Source organism: Coregonus lavaretus, assembly GCF_964263955.1.
Source record: "Coregonus lavaretus genome assembly, contig: HAP1_SCAFFOLD_384, whole genome shotgun sequence".
NCBI lineage: Eukaryota > Metazoa > Chordata > Actinopteri > Salmoniformes > Salmonidae > Coregonus > Coregonus lavaretus.
The window spans coordinates 294308-318099 of NW_028156075.1; the positions used below are offsets into that span (position 1 = coordinate 294308).

General features: G+C 52.0%; 1 protein-coding gene across 1 annotated transcript in view; it reads left to right on the forward strand.

Moving 5' to 3' along the window:
* The window catches only part of angptl5 (angiopoietin-like 5), a gene marked incomplete at both ends in the record, with an annotated part of 77915 nt that overhangs the window by 19472 nt on the left and 34651 nt on the right, over window positions 1-23792 (forward strand). Inside the window, 2 exons of the mRNA XM_084200857.1 lie at window positions 4477-4597; window positions 23435-23620. Coding sequence (XP_084056983.1) covers window positions 4477-4597; window positions 23435-23620 — 307 coding nt within the window. The remainder of the gene's footprint in view (window positions 1-4476; window positions 4598-23434; window positions 23621-23792) is intronic.

The following is a 23792-nucleotide window of genomic DNA, read 5'->3' on the forward strand; positions in this document are numbered from 1 at the left end:
TTGGCTGGTCCTCACTACATATTCGTTGCCAAACCCACTGGCTCCAGGCCATCTATAAATCACTGCTAGGCAAATCCCTGCCTTATCTTAGCTCATTGGTCACCATAGCAACACCCACCCGTAGTATGCGCTCCAGCAGGTATATCTCACTGGTCATCCCCAAAGCCAACACCTCCTTTGGCCACCATTCCTTCCAGTTCTCTGCTGCCAATGACTGGAACAAACTGCAAAAATCTCTGAAGCTGGAGACTCTTATCTCCCTCACTAACTTTAAGCATCAGTTGTCAGAGCACCTTACCGATCACTGCACCTGTACACAGCCCATCTGTAATTAGCCCACCCAACTACCTCATCCCCATATTGTTATTTATTTTGCTAATTTGCACCCCAGTATCTCTATTTGCACATCATCTCTTGCACATCTATCATTCCAGTGTTAATACTAATTGTCATTATTTTGCACTATGGCCTATTTATTGCCTTACCTCCATAACTTGCTACATTTGCACACACTGTATATAGATTTTCTATTGTGTTATTGACTGTATGTTTTGTTTTACCCCATATGTAACTCTGTGTTGTTGTTTTTATCGCACTGCTTTGCTTTATCTTGGCCAGGTCGCAGTTGTAAATGAGAACTTGTTCTCAACTGGCTTACCTGGTTAAATAAAGGTGAAATTTTCAAAATAATGTTCAATCAATTGAATTTACCACAGGTTGATTCCAATCAAGTTGTAGAAACATCTCAAGGATGATCAGTGGAAACAGGATGCACCTGAACTCAATTTCAAGTCTTATAGTAAAGGGTCTGAATACTTATGTAAATGTAGGTATTTCTGTTTTTTATTTTTAATACATTTGTAAAATTTCATAAAAACCTGTTTTCGCTTTGTCATTATGGGGTATTGTGTGTAGATTGATGAGTAAAACATTTAATTTAATCCATTTTAGAATAAGGCTGTAACGTAACAAAATGTGGAAAAAGTGAATGTGTCTGAATACTTTCCGAATGCACTGTATGATACGCCAGTACCCCTGCACATTCAATAAGGTACTGACGCTGACCTGTATATATTTGCATTCTTGTGTTTCTAACTCACATTGTAGTTCTTCTGTGGTTTTTATTTTTATTTCATAAAATCACTACATTGTTGGGAAGAGCGCTCAAGGTAAGAATGTCACTGTACTGTTTTACACCTGTTGTATCTTCACGTGATGAATAAACTTTGAAACTTGAAACACACCCGGCACACCCTCTCCCTCCTCCTAGGTGTTCTGTGAGATGGACACACCCTCTCCTTCCTCCTAGGTGTTCTGTGAGATGGACACACCCTCTCCCTCCTCCCTAGGTGTTCTGTGAGATGGACACACCCTCTCCTTCCTCCTAGGTGTTCTGTGAGATGGACACACCCTCTCCCTCCTCCCTAGGTGTTCTGTGAGATGGAGACACCCTCTCCCTCCTCCCTAGGTGTTCTGTGAGATGGAGACACCCTCTCCCTCCTCCCTTGGTGTTCTGTGAGATGGACACACCCTCTCCCTCCTCCTAGGTGTTCTGTGAGATGGAGACACCCTCTCCCTCCTCCTAGGTGTTCTGTGAGATGGAGACACCCTCTCCCTCCTCCTAGGTGTTCTGTGAGATGGACACACCCTCTCCCTCCTCCCTTGGTGTTCTGTGAGATGGACACACCCTCTCCCTCCTCCTTGGTGTTCTGTGAGATGGACACACCCTCTCCCTCCTCCCTAGGTGTTCTGTGAGATGGAGACACCCTCTCCTTCCTCCTAGGTGTTCTGTGAGATGGACACACTCTCTCCCTCCTCCTTGGTGTTCTGTGAGATGGACACACTCTCTCCCTCCTCCTTGGTGTTCTGTGAGATGGAGACACCCTCTCCCTCCTCCCTAGGTGTTCTGTGAGATGGAGACACCCTCTCCTTCCTCCTAGGTGTTCTGTGAGATGGACACACCCTCTCCCTCCGATTTGGTGTTCTGTGAGATGGACACACCCTCTCCTTCCTCCTTGGTGTTCTGTGAGATGGACACACCCTCTCCCTCCTCCCTAGGTGTTCTGTGAGATGGACACACCCTCTCCTTCCTCCTTGGTGTTCTGTGAGATGGACACACTCTCTCCCTCCTCCCTAGGTGTTCTGTGAGATGGACACACCCTCTCCTTCCTCCTTGGTGTTCTGTGAGATGGACACACCCTCTCCCTCCTCCCTAGGTGTTCTGTGAGATGGACACAACCTCTCCTTCCTCCTTGGTGTTCTGTGAGATGGACACACCCTCTCCCTCCTCCCTTGGTGTTCTGTGAGATGGACACACCCTCTCCTTCCTCCCTAGGTGTTCTGTGAGATGGACACACCCTCTCCTTCCTCCCTAGGTGTTCTGTGAGATGGACACACCCTCTCCCTCCTCCCTAGGTGTTCTGTGAGATGGACACACCCTCTCCCTCCTCCCTAGGTGTTCTGTGAGATGGACACACCCTCTCCCTCCTCCCTAGGTGTTCTGTGAGATGGACACACCCTCTCCCTCCTCCCTAGGTGTTCTGTGAGATGGACACACCCTCTCCTTCCTCCTTGGTGTTCTGTTAGATGGACACACCCTCTCCCTCCTCCCTAGGTGTTCTGTGAGATGGACACACCCTCTCCTTCCTCCTAGGTGTTCTGTGAGATGGACACACCCTCTCCCTCCTCCCTAGGTGTTCTGTGAGATGGAAACACCCTCTCCCTCCTCCCTAGGTGTTCTGTGAGATGGACACACCCTCTCCTTCCTCCTTGGTGTTCTGTGAGATGGACACACCCTCTCCCTCCTCCTAGGTGTTCTGTGAGATGGACACACCCTCTCCTTCCTCCTTGGTGTTCTGTGAGATGGACACACCCTCTCCCTCCTCCTAGGTGTTCTGTGAGATGGAGACACCCTCTCCCTCCTCCCTAGGTGTTCTGTGAGATGGACACACCCTCTCCCTCCTCCCTAGGTGTTCTGTGAGATGGACACACCCTCTCCCTCCTCCCTAGGTGTTCTGTGAGATGGACACACCCTCTCCCTCCTCCCTAGGTGTTCTGTGAGATGGAGACACCCTCTCCCTCCTCCCTAGGTGTTCTGTGAGATGGACACACCCTCTCCCTCCTCCCTAGGTGTTCTGTGAGATGGACACACCCTCTCCCTCCTCCCTAGGTGTTCTGTGAGATGGACACACCCTCTCCCTCCTCCCTAGGTGTTCTGTGAGATGGACACACCCTCTCCCTCCTCCTAGGTGTTCTGTGAGATGGACACACCCTCTCCCTCCTTCTAGGTGTTCTGTGAGATGGACACACCCTCTCCCTCCTCCCTTGGTGTTCTGTGAGATGGACACACCCTCTCCCTCCTCCTAGGTGTTCTGTGAGATGGACACACCCTCTCCCTCCTTCTAGGTGTTCTGTGAGATGGACACACCCTCTCCCTCCTCCCTTGGTGTTCTGTGAGATGGACACACCCTCTCCCTCCTCCCTTGGTGTTCTGTGAGATGGAGACACCCTCTCCCTCCTCCTAGGTGTTCTGTGAGATGGACACACTCTCTCCCTCCTCCTAGGTGTTCTGTGAGATGGACACACCCTCTCCGTCCTCCCTAGGTGTTCTGTGAGATGGACACACCCTCTCCCTCCTCCTTGGTGTTCTGTGAGATGGACACACCCTCTCCCTCCTCCTAGGTGTTCTGTGAGATGGACACACCCTCTCCCTCCTCCTTGGTGTTCTGTGAGATGGACACACCCTCTCCCTCCTCCCTAGGTGTTCTGTGAGATGGAGACACCCTCTCCTTCTTCCTAGGTGTTCTGTGAGATGGACACACCCTCTCCCTCCTCCTTGGTGTTCTGTGAGATGGACACACCCTCTCCCTCCTCCCTAGGTGTTCTGTGAGATGGACACACCCTCTCCCTCCTCCCTAGGTGTTCTGTGAGATGGACACACCCTCTCGCTCCTCCCTAGGTGTTCTGTGAGATGGACACACCCTCTCGCTCCTCCCTAGGTGTTCTGTGAGATGGACACACCCTCTCCCTCCTCCTTGGTGTTCTGTGAGATGGACACACCCTCTCCCTCCTCCCTAGGTGTTCTGTGAGATGGACACACCCTCTCCCTCCTCCCTAGGTGTTCTGTGAGATGGACACACCCTCTCGCTCCTCCCTAGGTGTTCTGTGAGATGGACACACCCTCTCGCTCCTCCCTAGGTGTTCTGTGAGATGGACACACCCTCTCCCTCCTCCCTAGGTGTTCTGTGAGATGGACACACCCTCTCCCTCCTCCCTAGGTGTTCTGTGAGATGGACACACCCTCTCCCTCCTCCCTAGGTGTTCTGTGAGATGGACACACCCTCTCCCTCCTCCCTAGGTGTTCTGTGAGATGGACACACCCTCTCCCTCCTCCTAGGTGTTCTGTGAGATGGACACACCCTCTCCCTCCTCCCTAGGTGTTCTGTGAGATGGACACACCCTCTCCCTCCTCCCTAGGTGTTCTGTGAGATGGATTATATGGATGGGGGCTGGACGGTGATGCAGAGGAGGACAGACGGAATGACAGACTTCGGACGGCCCTGGACAGACTACACAGACGGCTTTGGACACCTGCCAGGTAACCTGTGTGTGTCTGTGTGTGAGTGTGTGAGTGTGTGTGTGTGTGTGTGTGTGAGAGAGAGAGAGAGTCCATGTATTCTGTGTGTGACATGTCTAGCAGTAAACCTCTCATTCTGTACAACATCGACGTCCTCACTTGTCTGCTGCTGGTCTGCTCTGTCTTTGTTAGGGTGTGTAAAAGAGATCTGGTTAAATAAATGCATAGCTATGTCAACGTTTTTTCTTGTAGTTTTGCAGTTTAGATCAATATAGTTGTTAGTCTATGATAAAGTAAGCATTTCATTACAGTTGATTTGATTCTATTTTTTAAGCTAGTTTGGACTACAGACTATATCTACAGTATAAGCTAGTTTGGACTACAGACTATATCTACAGTATAAGCTAGTTTGGACTACAGACTACAGACTACAGACTACAGACTACAGACTACAGACTACAGACTACAGACTATATCTACAGTATAGATGCAGGAGATGTTCGAAAACAGTTCAGATCAACCAAACTTTTTTTTATTGTGCTTAAAGGGGCAATCTGCTACTTCCATTTTTGGACTTTTTGGAAATAATATACAGTGCATTCGGAAAGTATTCAGACCACTTCCTTTTTCCACATTTTGTTACGTTACAGCCATATTTCTAAAATTGATTATATTGAAAAAATACACCATAATGACAAAGCGAAAACAGGTTTTTAGAAATATGTTGAAGTGTTGGCTTATTTACATAAGTATTCAGACCCTTTGCTATGAGAATGAAATTGAGCTCAGGTGCATCCTGTTTCCATTGATCATCCTTGAGATGTTTCTACAACTTGATTGGAGTCAACCTGTGGTCAATTCAATTGATTAGACACGATTTGGAAAGGCACACACCTGTCTATATAAGGTCCCACTATTGACAGTGCATGTCAGAGCAAAAACAAAGCCATGAGGTCGAAGGAATTGTCCGTAGAGCTCAGAGACAGGATTGTGTCGAGGCACAGATCTGGGGAAGGGTACCAAAACATTTCTGCAGCATTGAAGGTCCCCAAGAACACAGTGGCCTCCATCATTCTTAAATGGAAGAAGTTTGGAACCACCAAGAATCTTCCTAGAGCTGGCTGCCCGGCCAAACTGAGCAATCGGGGGAGAAGGGCCTTGGTCAGGGAGGTGACCAAGAACCCAATGGTCACTCTGACAGAGCTCCAGAGTTCCTCTGTGGAGATGGGAGAACCTTCCAGAAGGACAACCATATCTGCAGCACTCCACCAATCAGGCCTTTATGGTAGAGTGGCCAGACGGAAGCCACTCCTCAGTAAAAGGCACATGACAGCCCGCTTGGAGTTTGCCAAAAGGCACCTAAAGAACTCTCAGACTATGAGAAACAAGATTCTCTGGTCTGTTGAAACCAAGATTGAACTCTTTGGTCTGAATGCCAAGCGTCACGTCTGGAGGAAACCTGGCACCATCCCTACGGTGAAACATGATGGTGGCAGCATCATGCTGTGGGGATGTTTTTCAGCGGCAGGGACTGGGAGACTAGTCAGGATCGAGGAAAAGATGAAAGATGAACGGAGCAAAGTACAGAGAGATCCTTGATGAAAACCTGCTCCAGAGCACTCAGGACCTCAGACTGGGGCGAAGGTTCACCTTCCAACAGGACAACGACCCGAAGCACACAGCCAAGACAACGCAGCCAAGACAACACAGCCAAGACAACGCAGCCAAGACAACGCAGCCAAGACAACGCAGCCAAGACAACGCAGCCAAGACAACACAGCCAAGACAACGTAGCCAAGACAACACAGTCAAGACAACACAGTCAAGACAACGCAGCCAGGGCGACTAAGTTGGGCATATCTTGTTTTTCCTACTAGACATGATCAGCATCAGCAGTACTAGATGTATTATTTTTTACAAATGTCACTCGGCTCCGTCATATCCTGACATGGTCTCTCCTATCATTGCTATGTGGATGACACTCAACTACTTTTCTCCTTCCCCCTTCTGACACCCAGGTGGCGACATGCATCTCTGGATGGCTGGCAGATATCTCAGCTTGGATGGTAGAGCACGGCTGGTAGAGCACGGCGCTTGTAACGCCAAGGTAGTGGGTTCGATCCCCGGGACCACCCATACACAAAAATGTATGCACGCATGACTGTAAGTCGCTTTGGATAAAAAGCGTCTGCTAAATGGCATATTATTATATTATAACAAGACATTGCTGCTCTTCCCCCCGCTCCAAGTCCTTCACCACTGTTGACGACTCCAAGGTGTCCACCTCCCAGAGTGCAAAGAATCTTGGCAAGACCCTTGACAACACCCTGTCATTCTCTGCGAACATCAAAGCAGTACCTCGCTCCTGCATGTTCATAATCTACAACATCCAAAGAGTACGACCCTACCTCACACAGGAAGCGGCGCAGGTCCTAATCCAGGCACTTGTCATCTCCCATCTAGACTACTCCAACTCTCTGTTGGCTGGGCTCCCCACTTGTGCCATCAAACCCCTCTAATTTATTCAGAATGCTACTGCCCGCCTGGTGTTCAATCTTCCCAAGTTCTCCCATGTCTCCTCCGCACCTGCCACCTGCTTCCAGTTGAAGCTCGCATCCACTTGAAGACCCTGGTGCAGCAAGGGGAACTGCCCTTCTCTGCTTTCAGGCTATGCTCAAACTCCCCAACCCGAGCACTCCGTTCTGCAACATCTGGTTTCATCTTCTTCCCAACTCCCGCTCAGCCCAGTCCAAGCTCTCCGCTGTTCTGGCTTTAGGGGGAGACTCGTTCCACAATTGAGGTGCAGGGACAGAGAAGAGCTTTGACTGGGCTGAGCGGGAGTTGCCCTTCCGGAGTCCCTGCCCATCTTCCAAAAACGTCTGAAACCCAAAGAGTATCTTAAATAAATATCACAATAAAAAAATGTTTTACCTGCACTTGTCTTTTCCTAGTAGCACTGACTTTGCTTCTTTGAGGGAAAATGTACTATGTGTCAGAGTGGTGTGTGTAGATGAGTGGAAGGAATCAAGCGCAGGATCCAGGATGACTTCAATAGTCTTTATAGTACGTTCAACACGTGAACAAAATAGTCGCCAACCCAACCGGGTGGCGCCAAACAATTACGCACAAAACACAGTGCGTAAAACACAAGAAAAGCGCACGCAGTGCGAACTCTCGGGACAAGCCAACAACGAGAGAAAATACCCTAACGAGGCAGTCTGACAATAAACAATCACGCATAACACCTGACCCAAACACACGAACTAAATAAGGGAAACAATTAATACACAAATAAGGGACAGGTGTTATGAAACAGACAAAACCAAAAGAACATGAAACATAGAACGGTGGCAGCTAGTACTCCGGAGACGACGACCGCCGAAGCCTGCCCGAACAAGGAAGAGGAGCAGCCTCGGCCGAAACCGTGACAGTACCCCCCCCTTGACGCGCGGCTCCAGCCGTGCGCCGACCCGGAGCTCGGGGACGACCCGGACGACGCGGAGCAGGGCGCGCAGGATGACCCCGATGGAAATCGGTCAGTAGGGACTGGTCTAAGACGTCCCTCCTTGGCACCCAGCACCGCTCCTCCGGGCCGTACCCCTCCCACTCCACGAGATATTGAAGACCCCCCATCCGGCGTCTAGAATCCAGGATGGACCTCACGGTGTACGCCGGAGCCCCCTCGATGTCCAACGGGGGCGGAGGAGTCTCCTCAATCTCAAAGTCCTGGAGTGGACCAGCTACCACCGGCCTGAGGAGAGACACATGGAACGAGGGGTTAATATTTTTGTAATCAACAGGTAGTTCTAACCTATAACTCACCTCGTTCAATCTCCTCAGGACTTTAAATGGCCCCACAAACCGCCGACCCAGCTTCCGGCAGGGCAGGCGGAGGGGCAGGTTTCTGGTTGAGAGCCAGACTCGATCTCCAGGTGCGTACACTGGCCCCTCACTGCGGTGTAGGTCGGCGCTCGTCTTCTGTCGACGTATGGCACGCTGCAGATGGACGTGTGCAGCGTCCCACGTCTCCTCCGAGCGCCGCACCCACTCATCCACAGCGGGGGCCTCGATCTGGCTCTCATGCCATGGTGCCAGAACCGGCTGGTACCCTAATACACACTGAAAAGGGGTTAGTTGGGTGGAGGAGTGGCGAAGAGAGTTCTGTGCCATCTCGGCCCAGGGCACATATCTCGCCCACTCCTCCGGCCGGCCCTGACAGTATGACCTCAGAAACCTACCCACATCCTGGTTGACACGTTCAACCTGCCCATTACTCTCCGGGTGGTACCCCGAGGTAAGGCTTACCGAAACCCCCAACCGTTCCATAAATGCTCTCCATACCCTAGAGGTGAACTGGGGGCCTCGGTCAGACACTATATCCTCGGGTACCCCGTAATGCCGGAAGACATGGGTGAACAGAGCCTCAGCGGTCTGTAGGGCAGTGGGTAGACCCGGCATGGGAAGGAGACGACAGGCCTTAGAGAACCGATCCACAACGACCAGGATGGTAGTATTCCCCTGTGAGGGGGGGAGGTCGGTAACAAAATCCACCGAGAGGTGGGACCAGGGTCGTTGTGGAATAGGCAGGGGTTGTAACTTACCCCTGGGCAAATGTCTGGGCGCCTTACACTGGGCACACACCGAACAGGAGGAGACATAAATCCTCACATCCCTAGCTAACGTTGGCCACCAGTACTTCGTGCTAAGGCAGTGCACTGTCCGGCCGATACCCGGATGGCCAGAGGAGGGGGACGTATGAGCCCAACAAATGAGGCGATCGCGTACCTCGAGCGGAACGTACGTCCGACCCACAGGACACTGTGGAGGACTCGGGTCGGTGCGTAACGCCCGCTCGATCTCACCATCAACCTCCCACACCACCGGAGCAACCAGACAAGACTCCGGTAGTATGGGCGTGGACTCAACTGACCTCTCCTCTGCGTCATACCGCCGAGACAGAGCATCTGCCTTCCCGTTCTGGGACCCAGGGATGTATGTGATCTTAAACACAAACCGGGCTAGGAACATAGTCCAACGAGCCTGGCGAGGATTCAGTCTCCTAGCTGCCCGGATGTACTCCAGGTTACGATGGTCAGTTAGAATGAGGAAAGGGTGTTGAGCCCCCTCGAGCCAATGCCGCCACACCTTTAGGGCCTGTACCACGGCTAACAGCTCCCTGTCTCCTACGTCATAATTCCGCTCCGCCGGACTGAGCTTCTTAGAGTAGAACGCACAGGGACGGAGTTTAGGTGGAGTGCCAGAACGCTGGGAAAGAACGGCCCCTATCCCGGCCTCTGACGCGTCCACCTCTACTTGGAACGGTAAAGAAGGATCCGGATGCGCCAACACCGGCGCCGAGGTAAACAGGTCCTTTAGTCTCCCAAATGCCCTGTCCGCCTCAGCTGACCACCGCAAGCGCACCGGACCCCCCTTTAACAGAGACGTTATGGGAGCTGCCACCTGTCCAAAACCCCGGATAAACCTCCGGTAATAATTCGCAAAACCCAAGAACCGTTGCACCTCCTTCACAGTGGTTGGGGTCTGCCAATTACGCACAGCTGACGCCCGGTCTACCTCCATCTTCACCCCTGACGCAGACAACTGGTAACCCAGAAAGGAGACCGACTTCTGGAAAAACAGACATTTCTCTGCCTTGACATATAGGTCATGCTCCAACAGCCTCCTCAATACTCGGCGCACCAGGGCTACATGCTCAGCACGGGTAGGACTATACACCAGAATGTCGTCGATGTACACAACTACTCCCTGTCCCTGCATGTCCCGGAAAATCTCATCGACGAAGGATTGGAAGACTGAGGGAGCATTCATCAACCCATATGGCATGACTAGATACTCGTAGTGTCCGGAAGTCGTGCTAAACGCTGTCTTCCATTCATCGCCCGCTCGAATGCGTACCAAGTTATATGCGCTCCTAAGATCCAATTTTGTAAAAAACTGCGCACCGTGCAGTGACTCCGTCATAGTCGCAATCAGAGGAAGTGGATAGCTGTACTTCACTGTGATCTGATTGAGACCGCGGTAATCAATACACGGGCGCAGACCTCCATCCTTTTTCTTTACAAAAAAGAAACTTGAGGAAGCGGGTGAAACGGAGGGCCGTATGTATCCCTGTCTCAGAGACTCAGAGATGTATGTCTCCATAGCCTTTCTCTCCTCTTGAGACAAGGGATACACATGGCTCCGCGGGAGAGCTGCTCCTGACTGGAGATCTATCGCACAATCCCCCCGTCTATGAGGCGGCAGCTGCGCCGCCCGAGTCTTACTGAAGGCCAGTGCCAAATCCTCATACTCGGGGGGGATCTGCAGTGCTGGCATTAGATTCGGACTCTCCACCGAGGTCGCCCCTATGGAAACACCCAGACACCGCCCCTCACATTGAGCAGACCACCCTTTAAGAGCTTTCTCTCGCCACCTAATAATAGGGTCATGAGTCATCAACCAGGGAAGACCCAGCACTACCGGATACGCAGGAGAGTCAATCAGATAGAGCTGAATTCTCTCCTCATGACCCTCCTGCGCCGTCATCTGAATGGGTGCTGTGACTTCCCTAATCAACCCAGACCCTAACGGACGGCTATCTAGGGCATGGACGGGGAAAGGTTTATCCACTGGAAGGAGGGGAATCCCTAACTCTATACAGAACTGGCGATCTACAAAATTCCCAGCTGCGCCTGAATCTACCAGCGCCTTATGCTGGGAACGAGGTGCAACCTGTGGGAAACAAACAGGCAAGGTTAGGTGCACGACAGAAAGCTCTGGGTAAGCAGGGCGCCTACTCACCTGGGGGGACCCCCCAATGCGTGACCTGCCATCTCCCTCCCTGGAGGACCCGCCCCAGCACCTAGCCGCGGTGTGTCCTCCACGACCACAGTTGGTGCAAGGGCCGGGTCCCCTCGGGCTCCTCCTCCTCCGTTCCCTAGCGCCAGCACCTCCGAGCTCCATAGGGCTCGGCTCGGGAGGTGCTGGAGAGTGGAATGGGCGAACCCCCCCCTCCGGGACGCCCACGGGTGGCGAGCAGGGTATCCAGCCGGATGGCCATGTCGACCAGCTGGTCGAACGTCAACGACGTGTCCCTGCACGCCAACTCTCGCTGGACGTCCTCCCGGAGGCTGCAGCGGAAATGGTCGATAAGGGCCCGCTCATTCCACCCTGCATCAGCCGCTAGGGTCCGGAACTCTAAGGCAAAGTCCTGGGCGCTCCTCATCCCCTGTCGGAGGTAGAACAGACGTTCCCCCGCCGCCTTCCCTTCCGGTGGATGGTCGAACACAGCACGGAAGCGGCGGGAGAACTCCGCATAGTTCGTAGTAGCGGCGTCCATTCTCCTCCACTCGGCGTTGGCCCACTCCAACGCCTTGCCGGTGAGACAGGAGATGAGGGCTGAGACGCTCTCGTGTCCCGAGGGCGCCGGGTGGACGGTGGCGAGGTAGAGCTCCACCTGCAGCAGGAATCCTTGACACCCGGCAGTGGAGCCGTCGTACGCCCTCGGGAGCGAGAGCCGAATCCCACTAGGTTCCGGAGATGAGACGGGGGGGCTGACCGATGGGGCTGGTTCGGTTGGTGGAGGTGTGGGAACCCCGCTGGTCTCCCATCGGTGCAGAGTATTCATCACTCCCTCCAGGGCGTGACAGACCTGATTGATGCGGTCCTCCTGACCACGAAGACGTTCTGCCATCTCGGCTGTCGGCGTGGTCGCTCCTGCTGATTCCATGATTGATGCGTGATTCTGTCAGAGTGGTGTGTGTAGATGAGTGGAAGGAATCAAGCGCAGGATCCAGGATGACTTCAATAGTCTTTATAGTACGTTCAACACGTGAACAAAATAGTCGCCAACCCAACCGGGTGGCGCCAAACAATTACGCACAAAACACAGTGCGTAAAACACAAGAAAAGCGCACGCAGTGCGAACTCTCGGGACAAGCCAACAACGAGAGAAAATACCCTAACGAGGCAGTCTGACAATAAACAATCACGCATAACACCTGACCCAAACACACGAACTAAATAAGGGAAACAATTAATACACAAATAAGGGACAGGTGTTATGAAACAGACAAAACCAAAAGAACATGAAACATAGAACGGTGGCAGCTAGTACTCCGGAGACGACGACCGCCGAAGCCTGCCCGAACAAGGAAGAGGAGCAGCCTCGGCCGAAACCGTGACACTATGTTGCTATGACTGTGATATGTGGTTGTGAATTTCATACAATTTAAAATGGTAAAACATTGAAAATGTTATCCTTTTTAGATAAAACTATACTAAATAATTTATACCAAATAATTAATTAAAAAAACACTGTTTTGCAATGAAGGTCTATAGTAGCCTCAACAGCACTCCGTAGGGTAGCACCATGGTGTAGCCGGAGGACAGCTAGCTTCCGTCCTCCTCTTGGTACATTGACTTCAATACAAAACCTAGGGGGCGCTTGGTTCTCACCCCCTTCCATAGACTTACACAGTAATTATGACAACTTCAGGAGGACGTCCTCCAACCTATCAGAGCTCTTGTAGCATGAACTGACATGTTGTCCACCCAATCAAAGGATCAGAGAATGAATCTAGTACTGAAAGCATAAGCTACAGCTAGCTAGCACTGCAGTGCATAAAATGTGGTGAGTAGTTGACTCAAAGAGAGAGAAAGACAATAGTTTTGAACAAATTAATTTCTTAAAAAATGAAGGAGTGTAAGGGTTGGTGTGAGGTGTGACTCAGATGCGGTGCAGGATAGACAGTAGGCAGTAGGCAGAGATGGTGAAACAAGGATCTTTACTGGTGGTCCCAAAACCAGGGTACAAAATAACGGACTTAACACGATAAAAGAAAGGTGGAGCAAATAAATCTCCAAAAACAGGCTGACAGCCAAAATACGAAATAGTAACTACGACTGAAAACAACAACGAAACAGGGAGAACACTTCTCGAGTACCTGTACATACTTCTCCGATCAGACACTGATTAGTACTGCAGGACATAGAGAAACTAGCAGAGAAAACTGAGCAAGGGAACACAGGGAAGTGAGGGCATAAATACACAGGTGAACAGGTAGACACAGGTGACACCAATAGGATACTGATTAGTCCAGACTGTGAGTGAGAAGGGGCCTACGGTTATCGGAGGATGACACCTAGTGGATCGCTCCGGAACTGCGACCCCCTCCTGTAACAAAGGAGAAGCAAGAGAGAGAGAGAGAGAGAGAGAGAGAGAGAGAGAGAGAGAGAGAGAGAGAGAGAGAGAGAGAGAGAGAGAGAGAGAGATTTCGTAATTTTTTTCACTTTTAGTTTCACTTAGCCAGCAAATGCAGCTGGCTATTTTAGTTACTCAAACACCCAGCTCAAACAGAGGGATGCTATGTTAGCTAGCTGGCTATGACTATCCAACACAACACTGGAACTCTTCCAAGTCAAGGTAAGCTTTTGGTTTTATTAATGTATTGCCACCGGGACCCGCCGGTGTAACTGCTTACTGACTATACACTGCAACGTTTACTAACGCATTAGTTCTAGTAGCTATATTGACTAGGATGTTACTTAATATGGGAACAACGGTGTAGGCTGTGTGTAGCGGTTATGACATGGTTTGGCTTGGAAAGGTTTTTTCACCTGGTCACACAGCTGAAGTGTTGTTCATTGAAGTCCACAAACGAAGGGAAAAGGTGAGAGGAGGAGAGTGCATAGAGGCGAGAAGGAATACAAAATGGCTGCTATGAAAGTGAACTGTGTTTATGCGTGATCAGGGGTATATTCATTCTGCCGATTCTGTTGAAAAACATTTCTTAAATGGAAGCAAACTAAATGGTGATAAAAATACCTGAATTTGTCCAATAGAAACTCTCGTTTGCAACTGTTGGACTAATAATTACACCCTAGATCAGCTAGATGCAGGCAAGAGTGTGCAAGGTGGTACTGAATGTATCACGGTCTGTCATCTCAAATGTGTCTCTCGACCTGTGTCCACCTACGTTGTAAACTTTCATTCATAGGCCAGGTTATAGCAACCTCATGATGGGTACAGGGAAAATTCTAGTAACATGAAGTTGCCTAAACCTATCGATGTTACATTGAACTGAGTGAATGGAAAATGAATGACAGTCATCCACCATACTGTAATAGAAATAAGGCCATGCACCACCGCCATCCAATTCAAGCTCCACATCAGTTTCCGCCATCATTCCCTGAAACCGTTCTGTTTGTCTCATCCGCTAAAAGCGGACATATTTTTTTCAGCTCCAATCTGAGCCAGATTGACAGTGCTCTGACCCAATGAGAATGGGGGGGGGAACAAGGGGAGCCAATCATATTTCAGGGTGGGCTGGTGCAATCCCTGCCAGCCCTTTGGCAACGCCCCTGTCTATAGGCCTAGTTAATGTGCGGCGGGCACATCTCTGCAGCGATATCAATCATCAGTTGATAGTAATAACACATGGCTAACCGAAAATGTATATAAACAAAGATAAAAACAAAATATATTTTCTTATTCATTCTCTTAACCTGGGTCTTTCAAACCAACTGAAAGGCGATGGATGCAACTGAATGGTGATGGCAGCTTAGAGTTTTGAAGAAGAGGAACAGTTCTTGTTGAGTTTACTTTTGTTGTGCTTCAAACTGCCAGCTCCCCTCTGTTATAGCCTCCACCTCAGTAATCAAACTGCCAGCTCCCCTCTGTTATAGCCTCCACCTCAGTAATCAAACTGCCAGCTCCCCTCTGTTATAGCCTTCACCTCAGTAATCAAACTGCCAGCTCCCCTCTGTTATAGCCTCCACCTCAGTAATCAAACTGCCAGCTCCCCTCTGTTATAGCCTCCACCTCAGTAATCAAACTGCCAGCTCCCCTCTGTTGTAGCCTCCACCTCAGTAATCAAACTGCCAGCTCCCCTCTGTTATAGCCTCCACCTCAGTAATCAAACTGCCAGCTCCCCTCTGTTATAGCCTCCACCTCAGTAATCAAACTGCCAGCTCCCCTCTGTTGTAGCCTCCACCTCAGTAATCAAACTGCCAGCTCCCCTCTGTTATAGCCTCCACCTCAGTAATCAAACTGCCAGCTCCCCTCTGTTATAGCCTCTACCTCAGTAATCAAACTGCCAGCTCCCCTCTGTCATAGCCTCCACCTCAGTAATCAAACTGCCAGCTCCCCTCTGTTATAGCCTCCACCTCAGTAATCAAACTGCCAGCTCCCCTCTGTTATAGCCTCCACCTCAGTAATCAAACTGCCAGCTCCCCTCTGTTATAGCCTCCACCTCAGTAATCAAACTGCCAGCTCCCCTCTGTTATAGCCTTCACCTCAGTAATCAAACTGCCAGCTCCCCTCTGTTATAGCCTCCACCTCAGTAATCAAACTGCCAGCTCCCCTCTGTTATAGCCTCCACCTCAGTAATCAAACTGCCAGCTCCCCTCTGTTGTAGCCTCCACCTCAGTAATCAAACTGCCAGCTCCCCTCTGTTATAGCCTCCACCTCAGTAATCAAACTGCCAGCTCCCCTCTGTTATAGCCTCCACCTCAGTAATCAAACTGCCAGCTCCCCTCTGTTGTAGCCTCCACCTCAGTAATCAAACTGCCAGCTCCCCTCTGTTATAGCCTCCACCTCAGTAATCAAACTGCCAGCTCCCCTCTGTTATAGCCTCTACCTCAGTAATCAAACTGCCAGCTCCCCTCTGTCATAGCCTCCACCTCAGTAATCAAACTGCCAGCTCCCCTCTGTTATAGCCTCCACCTCAGTAATCAAACTGCCAGCTCCCCTCTGTTATAGCCTCCACCTCAGTAATCAAACTGCCAAGTCCCCTCTGTTATAGCCTCTACCTCAGTAATCAAACTGCCAGCTCCCCTCTGTTATAGCCTCCACCTCAGTAATCAAACTGCCAGCTCCCCTCTGTCATAGCCTCCACCTCAGTAATCAAACTGCCAGCTCCCCTCTGTTATAGCCTCCACCTCAGTAATCAAACTGCCAGCTCCCCTCTGTTATAGCCTCCACCTCAGTAATCAAACTGCCAGCTCCCCTCTGTTATAGCCTCCACCTCAGTAATCAAACTGCCAGCTCCCCTCTGTCATAGCCTCCACCTCAGTAATCAAACTGCCAGCTCCCCTCTGTTATAGCCTCCACCTCAGTAATCAAACTGCCAGCTCCCCTCTGTTATAGCCTCCACCTCAGTAATCAAACTGCCAGCTCCCCTCTGTTATAGCCTCCACCTCAGTAATCAAACTGCCAGCTCCCCTCTGTTATAGCCTCCACCTCAGTAATCAAACTGCCAGCTCCCCTCTGTTATAGCCTCCACCTCAGTAATCAAACTGCCAGCTCCCCTCTGTCATAGCCTCCACCTCAGTAATCAAACTGCCAGCTCCCCTCTGTTATAGCCTTCACCTCAGTAATCAAACTGCCAGCTCCCCTCTGTTATAGCCTCCACCTCAGTAATCAAACTGCCAGCTCCCCTCTGTTATAGCCTCCACCTCAGTAATCAAACTGCCAGCTCCCCTCTGTCATAGCCTCCACCTCAGTAATCAAACTGCCAGCTCCCCTCTGTTATAGCCTCCACCTCAGTAATCAAACTGCCAGCTCCCCTCTGTTATAGCCTCCACCTCAGTAATCAAACTGCCAGCTCCCCTCTGTTATAGCCTCCACCTCAGTAATCAAACTGCCAGCTCCCCTCTGTTATAGCCTCCACCTCAGTAATCAAACTGCCAGCTCCCCTCTGTTATAGCCTCCACCTCAGTAATCAAACTGCCAGCTCCCCTCTGTTATAGCCTCCACCTCAGTAATCAAACTGCCAGCTCCCCTCTGTTATAGCCTCCACCTCAGTAATCAAACTGCCAGCTCCCCTCTGTCATAGCCTCCACCTCAGTAATCAAACTGCCAGCTCCCCTCTGTTATAGCCTCCACCTAAGGAATCAAACTGCCAGCTCCCCTCTGTTATAGCCTCCACCTCAGTAATCAAACTGCCAGCTCCCCTCTGTTATAGCCTCCACCTCAGTAATCAAACTGCCAGCTCCCCTCTGTTATAGCCTCCACCTCAGTAATCAAACTGCCAGCTCCCCTCTGTTATAGCCTCCACCTCAGTAATCAAACTGCCAGCTCCCCTCTGTTATAGCCTCCACCTCAGTAATCAAACTGCCAGCTCCCCTCTGTTATAGCCTCCACCTCAGTAATCAAACTGCCAGCTCCCCTCTGTTATAGCCTCCACCTCAGTAATCAAACTGCCAGCTCCCCTCTGTTATAGCCTCCACCTCAGTAATCAAACTGCCAGCTCCCCTCTGTTATAGCCTCCACCTCAGTAATCAAACTGCCAGCTCCCCTCTGTCATAGCCTCCACCTCAGTAATCAAACTGCCAGCTCCCCTCTGTTATAGCCTCCACCTCAGTAATCAAACTGCCAGCTCCCCTCTGTTATAGCCTCCACCTCAGTAATCAAACTGCCAGCTCCCCTCTGTTATAGCCTCCACCTCAGTAATCAAACTGCCAGCTCCCCTCTGTTATAGCCTCCACCTCAGTAATCAAACTGCCAGCTCCCCTCTGTTATAGCCTCCACCTCAGTAATGAAACTGCCAGCTCCCCTCTGTCATAGCCTCCACCTCAGTAATCAAACTGCCAGCTCCCCTCTGTTATAGCCTCCACCTCAGTAATCAAACTGCCAGCTCCCCTCTGTTATAGCCTCCACCTCAGTAATCAAACTGCCAGCTCCCCTCTGTCATAGCCTCCACCTCAGTAATCAAACTGCCAGCTCCCCTCTGTTATAGCCTCCACCTCAGTAATCAAACTGCCAGCTCCCCTCTGTTATAGCCTCCACCTCAGTAATCAAACTGCCAGCTCCCCTCTGTTATAGCCTCCACCTCAGTAATCAAACTGCCAGCTCCCCTCTGTTATAGCCTCCACCTCAGTAATCAAACTGCCAGCTCCCCTCTGTTATAGCCTCCACCTCAGTAATCAAACTGCCAGCTCCCCTCTGTCATAGCCTGCCAGCTCCCCTCTGTTATAGCCTGCCAGCTCCCCTCTGTTATAGCCTGCCAGCTCCCCTCTGTTATAGCCTGCCAGCTCCCCTCTGTTATAGCCTGCCAGCTCCCCTCTGTTATAGCCTGCCAGCTCCCCTCTGTTATAGCCTGCCAGCTCCCCTCTGTTATAGCCTGCCAGCTCCCCTCTGTTATAGCCTGCCAGCTCCCCTCTGTTATAGCCTGCCAGCTCCCCTCTGTTATAGCCTGCCAGCTCCCCTCTGTTATAGCCTGCCAGCTCCCCTCTGTTATAGCCTCCACCTCCCCTCTGTTATAGCCTGCCAGCTCCCCTCTGTTGTAGCCTGCCAGCTCCCCTCTGTTATAGCCTGCCAGCTCCCCTCTGTTATAGCCTGCCAGCTCCCCTCTGTTGTAGCCTGCCTGCTCCCCTCTGTTGTAGCCTGCCAGCTCCCCTCTGTTATAGCCTGCCAGCTCCCCTCTGTTATAGCCTGCCAGCTCCCCTCTGTTGTAGCCTGCCAGCTCCCCTATGTTATAGCCTCCAGCTCCCCTCTGTTATAGCCTCCAGCTCCCCTCTGTTATAGCCTGCCAGCTCCCCTCTGTTATAGCCTCCACCTCAGTAATCAAACTGCCAGCTCCCCTCTGTTATAGCCTCCACCTCAGTAATCAAACTGCCAGCTCCCCTCTGTCATAGCCTCCACCTCAGTAATCAAACTGCCAGCTCCCCTCTGTTATAGCCTCCACCTCAGTAATCAAACTGCCAGCTCCCCTCTGTTATAGCCTCCAGCTCCCCTCTGTTATAGCCTGCCAGCTCCCCTCTGTTATAGCCTCCACCTCAGTAATCAAACTGCCAGCTCCCCTCTGTTATAGCCTCCACCTCAGTAATCAAACTGCCAGCTCCCCTCTGTCATAGCCTCCACCTCAGTAATCAAACTGCCAGCTCCCCTCTGTTATAGCCTCCACCTCAGTAATCAAACTGCCAGCTCCCCTCTGTTATAGCCTCCACCTCAGTAATCAAACTGCCAGCTCCCCTCTGTTATAGCCTCCACCTCAGTAATCAAACTGCCAGCTCCCCTCTGTTATAGCCTCCACCTCAGTAATCAAACTGCCAGCTCCCCTCTGTTATAGCCTCCACCTCAGTAATCAAACTGCCAGCTCCCCTCTGTTATAGCCTCCACCTCAGTAATCAAACTGCCAGCTCCCCTCTGTCAAAGCCTGCCAGCTCCCCTCTGTTATAGCCTGCCAGCTCCCCTCTGTTATAGCCTGCCAGCTCCCCTCTGTTATAGCCTGCCAGCTCCCCTCTGTTATAGCCTCCAGCTCCCCTCTGTTATAGCCTGCCAGCTCCCCTCTGTTATAGCCTGCCAGCTTCCCTCTGTTATAGCCTCCAGCTCCCCTCTGTTATAGCCTGCCAGCTCCCCTCTGTTATAGCCTGCCAGCTCCCCTCTGTTATAGCCTCCACCTCCCCTCTGTTATAGCCTGCCAGCTCCCCTCTGTTATAGCCTGCCAGCTCCCCTCTGTTATAGCCTGCCAGCTCCCCTCTGTTATAGCCTGCCAGCTCCCCTCTGTTATAGCCTGCCAGCTCCCCTCTGTTATAGCCTGCCAGCTCCCCTCTGTTATAGCCTGCCAGCTCCCCTCTGTTATAGCCTGCCAGCTCCCCTCTGTTATAGCCTGCCAGCTCCCCTCTGTTATAGCCTCCAGCTCCCCTCTGTTATAGCCTGCCAGCTCCCCTCTGTTATAGCCTGCTAGCTCCCCTCTGTTATAGCCTGCCAGCTCCCCTCTGTTATAGCCTGCCAGCTCCCCTCTGTTATAGCCTGCCAGCTCCCCTCTGTTATAGCCTGCCAGCTCCCCTCTGTTATAGACTGCCAGCTCCCCTCTGTTATAGCCTGCCAGCTCCCCTCTGTTATAGCCTGCCAGCTCCCCTCTGTTATAGCCTTTCAGCTCCCCTCTGTTATAGCCTGCCAGCTCCCCTCTGTTATAGCCTGCCAGCTCCCCTCTGTTATAGCCTGCCAGCTCCCCTCTGTTATAGCCTGCCAGCTCCCCTCTGTTATAGCCTGCCAGCTCCCCTCTGTTATAGCCTGCCAGCTCCCCTCTGTTATAGCCTGCCAGCTCCCCTCTGTTATAGCCTCCAGCTCCCCTCTGTTATAGCCTGCCAGCTCCCCTCTGTTATAGCCTGCCAGCTCCCCTCTGTTATAGCCTGCCAGCTCCCCTCTGTTATAGCCTGCCAGCTCCCCTCTGTTATAGCCTCCACCTCAGTAATCAAACTGCCAGCTCCCCTCTGTTATAGCCTCCACCTCAGTAATCAAACTGCCAGCTCCCCTCTGTTATAGCCTCCACCTCAGTAATCAAACTGCCAGCTCCCCTCTGTTATAGCCTCCACCTCAGTAATCAAACTGCCAGCTCCCCTCTGTCATAGCCTGCCAGCTCCCCTCTGTTATAGCCTGCCAGCTCCCCTCTGTTATATCCTGCCAGCTCCCCTCTGTTATAGCCTGCCAGCTCCCCTCTGTTATAGCCTCCAGCTCCCCTCTGTTATAGCCTGCCAGCTCCCCTCTGTTATAGCCTCCAGCTCCCCTCTGTTATAGCCTGCCAGCTCCCCTCTGTTATAGCCTGCCAGCTCCCCTCTGTTATAGCCTGCCAGCTCCCCTCTGTTATAGCCTCCAGCTCCCCTCTGTTATAGCCTGCCAGCTCCCCTCTGTTATAGCCTCCAGCTCCCCTCTGTTATAGCCTGCCAGCTCCCCTCTGTTATAGCCTGCCAGCTCCCCTCTGTTATAGCCTCCAGCTCCCCTCTGTTATAGCCTGCCAGCTCCCCTCTGTTATAGCCTGCCAGCTCCCCTCTGTTATAGCCTGCCAGCTCCCCTCTGTTATAGCCTGCCAGCTCCCCTCTGTTATAGCCTCCAGCTCCCCTCTGTTGTAGCCTCCAGCTCCCCTCTGTTATAGCCTGCCAGCTCCCCTCTGTTATAGCCTCCAGCTCCCCTCTGTTATAGCCTGCCAGCTCCCCTCTGTTGTAGCCTGCCAGCTCCCCTCTGTTATAGCCTCCAGCTCCCCTCTGTTATAGCCTCCACCTCCCCTCTGTTATAGCCTCCAGCTCCCCTCTGTTATAGCCTCCACCTCCCCTCTGTTATAGCCTGCCAGCTCCCCTCTGTTATAGCCTGCCAGCTCCCCTCTGTTATAGCCTCCACCTCAGTAATCTAACTGCCAGCTCCCCTCTGTTATAGCCTCCACCTCAGTAATCAAACTGCCAGCTCCCCTCTGTTATAGCCTGCCAGCTCCCCTCTGTTATAGCCTCCACCTCAGTAATCAAACTGCCAGCTCCCCTCTGTTATAGCCTCCACCTCAGTAATCTAACTGCCAGCTCCCCTCTGTTATAGCCTCCACCTCAGTAATCAAACTGCCAGCTCCCCTCTGTTATAGCCTGCCAGCTCCCCTCTGTTATAGCCTCCAGCTCCCCTCTGTTATAGCCTGCCAGCTCCCCTCTGTTATAGCCTGCCAGCTCCCCTCTGTTATAGCCTGCCAGCTCCCCTCTGTTATAGCCTGCCAGCTCCCCTCTGTTATAGCCTGCCAGCTCCCCTCTGTTATAGCCTGCCAGCTCCCCTCTGTTATAGCCTCCAGCTCCCCTCTGTTATAGCCTGCCAGCTCCCCTCTGTTATAGCCTGCCAGCTCCCCTCTGTTATAGCCTGCCAGCTCCCCTCTGTTATAGCCTCCAGCTCCCCTCTGTTATAGCCTGCCAGCTCCCCTCTGTTATAGCCTCCAGCTCCCCTCTGTTATAGCCTGCCAGCTCCCCTCTGTTATAGCCTGCCAGCTCCCCTCTGTTATAGCCTGCCAGCTCCCCTCTGTTATAGCCTGCCAGCTCCCCTCTGTTATAGCCTGCCAGCTCCCCTCTGTTATAGCCTGCCAGCTCCCCTCTGTTATAGCCTGCCAGCTCCCCTCTGTTGTAGCCTGCCAGCTCCCCTCTGTTGTAGCCTGCCAGCTCCCCTCTGTTATAGCCTCCAGCTCCCCTCTGTTATAGCCTGCCAGCTCCCCTCTGTTATAGCCTGCCAGCTCCCCTCTGTTATAGCCTGCCAGCTCCCCTCTGTTATAGCCTGCCAGCTCCCCTCTGTTATAGACTGCCAGCTCCCCTCTGTTATAGCCTGCCAGCTCCCCTCTGTTATAGCCTGCCAGCTCCCCTCTGTTTTAGCCTGCCAGCTCCCCTCTGTTATAGCCTGCCAGCTCCCCTCTGTTATAGCCTGCCAGCTCCCCTCTGTTATAGCCTGCCAGCTCCCCTCTGTTATAGCCTGCCAGCTCCCCTCTGTTATAGCCTGCCAGCTCCCCTCTGTTATAGCCTGCCAGCTCCCCTCTGTTATAGCCTGCCAGCTCCCCTCTGTTATAGCCTCCACCTCCCCTCTGTTATAGCCTGCCAGCTCCCCTCTGTTATAGCCTGCCAGCTCCCCTCTGTTATAGCCTGCCAGCTCCCCTCTGTTATAGCCTGCCAGCTCCCCTCTGTTATAGCCTGCCAGCTCCCCTCTGTTATAGCCTCCCAGCTCCCCTCTGTTATAGCCTGCCAGCTCCCCTCTGTTATAGCCTCCAGCTCCCCTCTGTTATAGCCTGCCAGCTCCCCTCTGTTATAGCCTGCCAGCTCCCCTCTGTTATAGCCTGCCAGCTCCCCTCTGTTATAGCCTGCCAGCTCCCCTCTGTTATAGCCTGCCAGCTCCCCTCTGTTGTAGCCTGCCAGCTCCCCTCTGTTATAGCCTCCTATTGAGGTTTTCATTTCAGTTCTTGTTTTTATTGTTATACAGTCTGTATGTTCATTATTGTGTCTGTTTTGTCTGATAACACGTGTGTGTGTGTGTGTGTGTGTGTGTGTGTGTCTGTGTGTGTGTGTGTGTGTGTGTGTGTGTGTGTGTGTGTGTGTGTGTGTGTGTGTGTGTGTGTGTGTGTGTAGGCGAACACTGGCTGGGTCTGAGGAAGGTGTTTCACGTCGTCAACCAGAAGGAGGTTCGCTTCCAGCTGCACATCGCTCTGGTCTCTGGTGACGACACTTCCTCGTACGCATCATACGATGACTTCCGCATCGACAACGAGACACACTTCTACAGCATCCACCTGGGGAGATACGCTGGCAGCGCAGGTACACACACTTCTACAGCCTCCACCTGGGGAGATACGCTGGCAGCGCAGGTACACACACTTCTACAGCCTCCACCTGGGGAGATACGCTGGCAGCGCTGGTACACACACTTCTACAGCCTCCACCTGAGGAGATACGCTGGCAGCGCAGGTACACACACTTCTACAGCCTC